Raw genomic sequence first — 10,592 nt, 5'->3', positions numbered from 1 at the left:
ACCGGAACCCCTCAACGCCTTGACTGCGCCTAGAAATTCTGTCCATAAAAGTTATGAACAGAATCGGTGACAAAGGACAGGCTTGGCGGAGTCCAACCCTCACTGGAAATGTGTTCGACTTACTGCCGGCAATGCGGACCAAGCTCTGGCACTGATCGTACAGGGAACGGACCGCCACAATAAGACAGTCCGATACCCCATACTCTCTGAGCACTCCCCACAGGACTTCCCGAGGGACACGGTCGAATGCCTTCTCCAAGTCCACAAAGCACATGTAGACTGGTTGGGCAAACTCCCATGCACCCTCAAGAACCCTGCCGAAAGTATAGAGCTGGTCCACAGTTCCACGACCAGGACGAAAACCACACTGTTCCTCCTGAATCCAAGGTTCGACTATCCAACGTAGCCTCCTCTCCAGTACACCTGAATAAACCTTACCGGGAAGGCTGAGGAGTGTGATCCCACGATAGTTGGAACACACCCTCCGGTCCCCCTTCTTAAAGAGAGGAACCACCACCCCGGTCTGCCAATCCAGAGGTACCGCCTCCGATGTCCAAGCGATGCTGCAAAGTCTTGTCAACCAAGACAGCCCCACAGCATCCAGAGCCTTAAGGAACTCCGGGCGGATCTCGTCCACCCCTGGGGCCTTGCCACCGAGGAGCTTTTTAACTACCTCAGCGACCTCAGCCCCAGAAATAGGAGAGTCCACCACAGATTCCCCAGGCACTGCTTCCTCGTGGGATTGAGGAGGTCTTCGAAGTATTCCTTCCACCTATCCACAACATCCGCAGCTGAGGTCAGCAGAACACCATCCGCACCATACACGGTGTTGATAGTGCACTGCTTCCCCTTCCTGAGGCGGCGGACGGTGGTCCAGAACCGCTTCGAAGCCGTCCGGAAGTCGTTTTCCATGGCTTCCCCGAACTCTTCCCATGTCCGAGTTTTTGCCTCCGCGACCGCTGAAGCTGCACACCGCTTGGCCTGTCGGTACCTGTCCACTGCCTCCAGAGTCCTATGAGCCAAAAGAACCCGATAGGACTCCTTCTTCAGCTTGACGGCATCCCTCACCGCTGGTGTCCACCAAGGGGTTTTAGGATTGCCGCCCCGACAGGCACCAACTACCTTGCGGCCACAGCTCCGATCTGCCGCCTCGACAATAGAGGTGCGGAACATGGGCCACTCGGACTCAATGTCCAGCACCTCCCTCGTGACATGTTCAAAGTTCTTCCGGAGGTGGGAATTGAAACTTTGTCTGACAGGAGACTCTGCCAGACGTTCCCAGCAGACCCTCACAATGCGTTTGGGCCTCCCAGGTCTGTCCGGCATCCTCCCCCACCATCGAAGCCAACTCACCACCAGGTGGTGATCGGTAGAAAGCTCCGCCCCTCTCTTCACCCGAGTGTCCAAAACATGAGGCCGCAGATCCGATGACACAACTACAAAGTCGATCATGGAACTGCGGCCAAGGGTGTCCTGGTGCCAAGTGCACATATGGACACCCTTATGTTTGAACATGGTGTTTGTTATGGACAAACTGTGACGAGAAGAGAAGTCCAATAACAAAACGCCACTCGGGTTCAGATCCGGGCGGCCATTCTTCCCAATCACGCCTCTCCAGGTTTCACTGTCGTTGCCAACGTGAGCGTTGAAGTCTCCCAGTAGGACAAGGGAATCACCCGGGGGAGCACTTTCCAGTACTCCCTCGAGTGTTCCCAAAAAGGGTGGGTACTCTGAACTGCTGTTTGGTGCATAAGCACAAACAACAGTCAGGACCCGTCCTCCCACCCGAAGGCGGAGGGAGGCTACCCTTTCGTCCACCGGGTTGAACTCCAACGTACAGGCTTTGAGCCGGGGGGAAACAAGAATTGCCACCCCAGCCCGTCGCCTCTCACTGCCGCCAACGCCAGAGTGGAAGAGGGTCCAATCCCTCTCGAGAGAAGTGGTTCCAGAGCCCTTGCTGTGCGTCGAAGTGAGTCCGACTATATCCAGCCGGAATTTCTCGACTTCGCGCACTAGCTCAGGCTCTTTCCCCCCCCAGTGACGTGACGTTCCACGTCCCAAGAGCTAGCTTCTGTAGCCGAGGATCGGACCGCCAAGTGCCCTGCCTTCGGCTCTCGCCCAGCTCACAATGCACCCGACCTCTATGGCCCCTCCTATGGGTGGTGAGCCCATTGGAGGGGTGACCCACGTTGCCTCTTCGGGCTGTGCCCGGCCGGGCCCCATGGGAACAGGCCCGGCCAGCAGGCGCTCGCCATCGTGCCCCACCTCCGGGCCTGGCTCCAGAGGGGGGCCCCGGTGACCCGCGTCCGGGCGAGGGAAATCTGGGTCCATGATTTTTCATCTTCATAAAAGGTCTTCGAGCTGCTCTTTGTCTGATCCCTCACCTAGAACCTGTTTGCCTTGGGAGACCCTACCAGGGGGTTTTATGCCCCCGGACAACATAGCTCCTAGGATCATTGGGACACGCAAACTCCTCTACCACGATAAGGTTGCAGCTCAGAGAGGAGTATATATATATATATATATATATATATATATATATATATATATATATATATATATATATATATGTGTGTGTATATATATGTTTATATACATATACATATATATATATATATATATACATATACATATATGTATATATATATATATATATATATATATATATATATATACAGTATATATATATACATATACATATATGTATATGTATATATATATATATACATATACATATATGTATATATATATATATATATATATATACATATACATATATATATATATATATATATATATATATATATATATATATATATATATATATATACACACATGTCTTATTGTGGCGTCGGTCCCTGTACGATCAGTGTCAGAGCTTGGTCCGCATTGCAGGCAGTAAGTCAGACACATTTCCAGTGAGGGTTGGACTCTGCCAAGGCTGTCCTTTGTCTCTCAATTTACCAGTCAATCTACGTTCCCATCCTCACCTATGGTCATGAGCTATGGGTCATGATCGAAAGGATAAGATCACGGGTACAAGCGGCCAAAATGAGTTTCCTCCGCCGTGTGGCGAGGCTCTCCCTTAGAGATAGGGTGAGAAGCTCTGCCATCCGAGAGGAACTCAAAGTAAAGCCGCTGCTCCTCCCCATCGAGAGGAGCCAGATGAGGTGGTTCGGGCATCTGGTCAGGATGCCACTCGAACGCCTCCCAAGGGAGGTTTATTGGGCACGTCCAACCGGTAGGAGTCCACGGGGAAGACCCAGGACACGTTGGGAAGATTATGTCTCCCGGCTGACCTGGGAACGCCTCGGGATCCCCTGGGAAGAGCTGGACGAAGTAACTGGGGAGAGTGAAGTCTGGGCTTCCCTGCTTAGGCTGCTGCCCCCGCGACCCGACCTCGGATAAGCGAAAGAAGATGGACGCATGGACATACATATATATATAATGACAAAATATGTTACTGCATACGTCAGCAGCTAAATTGGGAGCCTTTGTTTGCTTACAGTACTTACCAATATATATATATATATATATATATATATATATATATATATATATATATGTATATATGTATATATACATATATATACATATATATACACACACACACCGCCTGCAGTCCAGATCTGTCTCCAATGGAAAATGTGTGGTGCATTATGAAGCGTAAAATACGACAACGAAGACGCCGGACTGCTGAACGACGGAAGCTTTACATAAAACAAAAATGGGAAAGAATTCCACTTTCAAAGCTTCAACAATTTGTTTGCTCAGTTCCCAAACGTTTATTGAGTGTTGTTAAAAGAAAAAATGATGTAACACAGTAGTAAACTTGCCCTTTCCCATCTACTTTGGCACGTGTTGCAGTTATGAAATTCTAAGTTAATTATTATTTGCAACAAAAAAAATAAAGTTAATGAGTTTGAACATCAAATATCTTGTGTTTGTAGTGCATTCAATTGAATATGGGTTGAAAAAGATTTGCAAATCATTGTATTCTGTTTTTATTTACCTCTAACACAATTTTCCAACTCATATGGAAACGGGGTTTGTATATATATTGTTTGTTATGAGCTAGGTAAAATATGAACTCCATTACCCAGCATGCCACAGTAGTGAAGCGCATGCGCAGTAGCCGCGTTTAGGCATGCCGGCAGCTGGATGTTATTGACGAGCACGCTGTGGGGTAAACTTTAAGAACTCAGACAACACGCCCTGTCTGCATCTTTTATGATTAGACAAGACAATACATATATTTGCAGGGCCATTTTCAAAAGAAGGATATTCAAACAGAAACTACATCTTGTGAGACAATGTTGACTAACCCCGGAAGCTCTAATGGGTGCTACAGATTGTAAATTCAAATATTTTCTTTCTTAATTTTTTCACATTTAATATGTTTTTTGTAATTTAAATTTTCACAGTACCACATAAGTGTCAGGACTTTGACTTGGATTTGTTTTGCTTCTTCGACGCGGAGGGAATTTGGGACGAGCCAGGCGTGAATTAAGGTACATGTTTTATTTGTTTAAACACTATAATAAAAAAACAAGAAAACAAAGGGCGCGCTCAATGGCGGTAGAAAAACAGGGCTATGAAACAAAAGATTAGAACCGAGGCTATTAATATAAAAATGAAACCAAAACACTTACAGTGACCAAAAACAAGGGGCATGAATAGCAAGGTGCATGGCAGGTGACCGAGGGCATGAAGGAGGTGCAGCATAGGTAGGAAGGTCGGTGTGTAGATTGCAAGTAAAGTTCCCAGGCCGAGGAACAGAAAACAAATTACTTAAATAATAGCTGTGGTAATTGGAAACAGGTGTGAGAGCTGAGGGCCAGGGTGTGACTAGGAGACCAGGTGAAAATTAATGGGTAACTATGGAAACAAACAAAACCAGGAAGTGCAAAATGAGAAACAAGAGTCCAAAAAACAAAACATAACATGATCAAACATAAGACCTGATTCACAGGCATGACAATAAGATATGTTTTAATTGCTGATGCGGGCTTATTCATTTTTAAAGGTGCCAGAAAATAAGCAGTTTTGTACACTGTTGATGCGGTGATTCAATGCACAGTAGTGCGTAAATGTGTTCCTGTATAGTATTTCTCCAGCAATGGTCATGTGGTGACATCAATTATGGTATTTTGAGAGGTGATCATTGAAATCGGACATCACTGAAGGCCTAGGTGGGAAACGCACGGCCCACCACTGGTTTCAAATAAATAAAGCGGGACAAGCAATACATGCTATATTTTCAATTTCAACAACACTTTCAATTAGTATTCTAAAAAATATTTGTATATGAAATGTGCAATAAGATTAATGTGCACACTTTATTTAATAAAAACATTTATTTTACTGTTTTTTATTTTGTATTTCAGAAGATGTTTTTTTTCTCGAGGACACAAATAGCACAGATTTGGTGAATAGGCAACAACATTATGTTCATAAAGTTGAACCTAAACCATGTTGTTACAAATATTACCACTGATCTCCTCCTCTATACTGATCTAATTCCACATCATATGCACTTTTATCAATGATACAAACAAGTATTATGCCAGACTTTGGACATAAATAAATTATTATGTCACATGTTGCTTTAAGGTGGGCATACTGTTTACATTGTGCTAATGTGGTCTAATATGGGCTATATTAGCAATATTAATGATTCATTACCAATTATACACCTCCCTGCTCCCTATTTGAGTCGTGTAATTTATGTCTGTGTTATTAGATTTAACCTTTTTCTCCAAAAGTCCTAATGGAGTCGAGTGAAGCTACTGAACTTTTCTGACGGTGATGTTCCACAATGTTTACATCTGAACCAATGAAATTTGAACCGTTACACATCAAATTTGCAAGATTGTGACATAATGCAATTGAGGTCACTGTCACCTTGTGTCAGGACTATGACTTGGATTTATTTTGCTTCTTCTACGCAAAAGATGATTTGCACGAACAAGACATGAATGTAAGTACATATTGTTTTATTTATACACTATAATACAAAAAAGGCAAAACAAAGAGCGCGCTCGGTGGCGGATAATAATCCATACTGAAACTTTAAACAAAAACAGCACAATGGCAGGACTATCTACAAAAAACAGAAGATACTATCAAAGGCACAAAGCAAACCAAAAACTTGCACTGAGGCATAAATACAAAAAGTCTTACGTGGCGTGGTCAAACAATAAACAGCGTGGCAGGGCATGAGGGTCCGGCAAGGAAAGGTAGGTGCGTGGTCATGACGGTTCAATACAATCCAGTAGGTGAAGTAGCCAGGCCGAGGAAAATAAAACAAATGACTTGATTACTGGCTGTGGTAATTAGAAACAGGTGTGAGAGCTGAGGGACGGGGCGTGACTAGGAGGGCAAGGTGAAAATCAATGAGTTGTCATGGTAACAAAAACCAACCAGGGAGTGCAAAACGGAACTGAATGTCCAAAAAACAAAACATAACATGACCAAACATAAACCTGATTTACAGGCATGACACCTTGACTTTGGGTGACAAACGGAAATCTAATCTGGTCACCCTCAGACGTTTGAATTTGATGTTTGCAGCATCATTTGCTAAAGTCAAGATACATAACTAATAGTGTCCCAAACACCGCACCCCCTAAAAAAAACAAACAAACAAACAAAACTATATGTATGAGTATATCCTCCACTTGGTAACCACAACACATTTCTCTGTCCCAAAGCTGCTGGACACAGTATATATATCACAGTGGCTTATTGAATTGGAAGAGTATGAAATATCTGGGATGATAGATTGCTGGTATTTAGTCGGGTTGGCGCACAGCCACTGGTGAACTGTGAATTCCGAGTGGTAAGTGAATTGGGGGAGAGACACATATAAAGTGTTTTTCTCTAGCATCCGTCAATGTTATCGTTCACATTTTAATGTTATTATCATCAGTATTGGTATACAATAAAAGGCATTGTTGCTTTGAAGGTTGCCTAAGGTATAATAATAAACAGTAAAACCTCAGTTTTGTTGTGTCGGCTAAAATGTTGTACCAGTATTTGTAAACTCCCTCGGTTATGCTACGGCCAAACATTGCACGTAACAAACAAATACACTACAAAATGAGCCATTATAGGGGCCAAAGAAAGTTGGGAGTGCCAGCACTGTGTTAAAAAAGAGGAGAAACATTATTTAATTCAAGAAAAGAACTGATACTAAAGAACTAAGGTTGAGTTTTCTCCCCTTCTTCTTTCTAGGCTTATTGTGGTCCATGGCAACAAGTTAAGTTCAGTTCAGTTCAGTTTCAGTTCATTTCGAACATGCATACGATACAATGTAATGTATCACATATTTCCAGTTGTTTCATTACGGCACGTCCGAAAAGGAGTAGGAAAAAGCTGAGCATATTTAATCCTACCCCTATTCATATCATAGCAATTTTATCCTATTTCCTTGTTCTCTGTAACAGAACAGTGAATGAATAAATAAATAAATAAATAATATACCATAGTAAATAAACAAATATTAAATACATAAATTATCTTTATCTAAAAAAAAAAGGGTTCTAGATGTTCATTATAATATTGTTCTGTGTACTTTGTGAACAAGAGTGTTCAATAATGGTATAAGTGATTTAAAATGTTTATTTATACATTTAAATTGTCATGTATTCCACATTTGTTGTGCATGTAAAACTACAATTATTATTATTATTTCAACTTTAATGAATTGTGAATGAATTCTATCCATAATGTCAATTAACTACAAAAAAAGGAAAAAAAAAAAGAGGCAAATATAAATATTTCGAGACAAATGCAATTTTATCATCAGAATGCAGGGCATGATTTTTATTTATTTATTTTCTTTTTGTAAACAAATTTTATGATTTACTTTAGGTTGATTCGAAATGCAAATTTGTGTGGACTACATTTTAAAAACAATAACACTGGCTGCGCCATAATTTTCTGTGTGTCACCAATCAAAAGGCAATGACAGCTAATCCATGAAAACAATGTAATAAAATGATCAAACAGGGCTGGGCCAATAGTCACTAAATTAATAAATGAATTGATCAATGAAAACGAATATCGATAAATTATCACATTCGTATGTGTTTGTTTACTTTGTCTCTCGCTTTCAAACGGTGCGAGAGGGTTCAGTATTTGCATCACTCAACACCCAATTGTGTTTATTTAATAGAAGAGTTAAATGAAAGGAGAAAATCCTCTTGTCAGTCATCGACAATCTTTGTCTCGGTGGGTGGAGGCAGGACCGCTAACTTATGCACACAGGGAGCATGGACAGAGCTTTGCGAGTAGCTACTCGCTAGTGAGAAGCACCGCAAAATTAAAACAATTATGAGGAACAATAATTATTGCAATGCCAAATGTCCATGTGTGGAATATTTCGGCTTCAAACTGAATGAGTAAAATGAGCCCTTCCACACGAACGAACGAGCCAGTATGTCAAATTAGTTGAAAAGTGATAGCAATAAAAAACAATTAAACAAACCATCTGACAAAAAAAATATAATTAGGGAAAAATTGCACTTCAAGTGGTTCAATGTATATTTAGAAATTGAGAATCAATTTTTTTGTCGCTACATCTGTAAGTGCAAGTAAAAACTCGACTATGCAAAGCAAAAGCCATTTATCAACAACACCCAAAAATGCCGCCAGCTTCGCTGGGTCCGAGCTCATCTAAGATGGACTGATGCAAAGTGGAACCAGGAGGAAAAGAACCATGCGGATTGTTTTAGGTGCAAAGTTCAAAAAGCCAGCATCTGTGATGGTATGGGGGTTTATTAGTGCCCAAGGCATGGGTAACTTACACATCTAGAAAGGCACCATTTATGTTGAAAAATACATACAGGTTTTGGAGCAACATATCTTGCCATCGAAGGAACGTGATCATGAACGACCCTGCTTATTTCAGCAAGACAATGCCAAGCCATGTGTTACAACAGCGTGGCCTCATAGTAAAAGTACTAGGTAAAAAGGTACTAGACTGGCCTGCCTGTAGTCCAGACCTGTCTTCCATTGAAAATGTGTGACGCATTATGAAGCATAGAATACAACAACAGAAACACCGGACTGTTGAACAACTTAAGCTGTACATCAACCAAGAATGGGAAATAATTCCACCTTCAAAAATTGGTCTCCTCAGTTTCCAAATGTTAACTGAGTGTTGTTAAAAAGAAAGGCCATGTAACACAGTGGTAAAAATGCCCGTGTCAACTTTTTTGCAACGTATTGCTGCCATTATATTCTAAGTTAATTATTATTTGAAAAAAAAAGTTTCCCAGAGAAATCAAGGTTTATTGCATTTGAAATTAATACTTGCATTATCATTATTATTATGATTACATTAGGCCCTGCTATGAGTTGGCGACTTGTCCAGGGTATAACCTGCCTTCCGCCCGATTGTAGCTGAGATAGGCTCCAGCGCCCCCCGCGACCCCAAAGGGACAAGCGGTAAAAAATGGATGGACGATTACATTAGAGCTTTATTTTGTCTTTAAATAATGCTTGCAATAAAATTGTTTATTAGCAATAATTTGTTGTCCAGCAAAAGTCCTTATCAACTCAGGTTTTGAATTATTCTCATGACATGAGGGATGCTTTTGGGTTGCATGTTGCAAGGCTACTCAGAGTGTTGCATTTGAGGTCTTTGCTACTGTAAAATGTTGTGTTTAATGTTTTTCTTCATTTTTTTTCTATATTTTTTTCTGAATGACACACAGGCTTGAGGGTCGCTTCTGGGCCGCATGTGGCGCCTGAGTCACTAATTGAATTGGCCTGTTTTATTTGAACTCACCACATTTATCAACTCAACACTTTGTAACAGTATTATCTAAAGTCGTGTGTTTTGAAAAGTGACATCTGTCAGCAAGTACTTCTTGGCACTGATGTATGCATTGACCTGATCACAGACTGCGTAATGACCTGTGCCGCCTTTCAGGTAATAATGCGCAACTAAGGTAAAGAAGCATGTGCGGTCAAAATAAATTGTGCGATTAATCTTTGTTAATTGCATGAATAATGCAATAATTTGTTGATTATTTGCATGTGTTAACATGTTAAGTTTGACAATCATCAATAAAATCCCTTAGTAACAAGCACATGTCATTTGCACTGGATGGAGGGCCGAGAAATCCTGAATTGACCCTGATTGATACATTAATTGCGTTAGAGGAATTGCCCCCGCAAAAAACTAAATTATTACAAGCAGAACTATTTCCAAGATAATTGCTTTGATACATGCAGAGGCAATCATTGCTTCTTTGACTGCATTAGTTGAGAGTACTCTTTCATTTACCAACATGCTTTTCAAATGTCACCACTGAATTTAGAAACGGGGCAATAAAAAATAATGACACATGGTGGAGCATTGATTTGATTTACACTAGCGATTGAAAAAGAGACGATTATTGTCTTTGCAGAGCAGGAAGTGTAAACTTTTTTATGTATTGTTTATCACGTGCACAAACAAGGTTTTAAGTAACATGTTAATTCTTTAGATCAAGGGTCCCCAAACTTCTTGACTCGAGAGCCGTATTGGGTTAAAAATGTGACGGATAAAACACCAGATAATATGTTGTAACTTATACACT

At 41.4% G+C, this 10,592-nt stretch overlaps 1 protein-coding gene and 1 long non-coding RNA gene across 3 annotated transcripts in view; one reads left to right on the top strand and one right to left on the bottom strand.

Annotated features, from left to right (window-relative positions):
• The window catches only part of tnr (tenascin R (restrictin, janusin)), a 221,649-nt gene extending 216,895 nt beyond the window's left edge, over positions 1–4,754 (bottom strand). For both annotated transcript variants that reach the window (XM_061920431.1, XM_061920430.1), the window contains exon 1: positions 4,653–4,754. In XM_061920431.1, coding sequence (XP_061776415.1) covers positions 4,653–4,690 — 38 coding nt within the window. In that variant the 5' untranslated portion in view covers positions 4,691–4,754. The remainder of the gene's footprint in view (positions 1–4,652) is intronic.
• The window catches only part of LOC133568475 (uncharacterized), a 36,535-nt gene continuing 30,135 nt past the window's right edge, over positions 4,193–10,592 (top strand). Inside the window, exons 1-2 of the long non-coding RNA XR_009809611.1 lie at positions 4,193–4,342; positions 4,425–4,511. This is a non-coding gene — a long non-coding RNA (uncharacterized LOC133568475). The remainder of the gene's footprint in view (positions 4,343–4,424; positions 4,512–10,592) is intronic.

The sequence above is a fragment of the Nerophis ophidion genome, linkage group LG14, assembly GCF_033978795.1.
Source record: "Nerophis ophidion isolate RoL-2023_Sa linkage group LG14, RoL_Noph_v1.0, whole genome shotgun sequence".
Lineage (NCBI taxonomy): Eukaryota > Metazoa > Chordata > Actinopteri > Syngnathiformes > Syngnathidae > Nerophis > Nerophis ophidion.
Note: the sequence above shows the minus strand (reverse complement) of the source record. Positions and strands in the feature narration are given on the sequence as shown.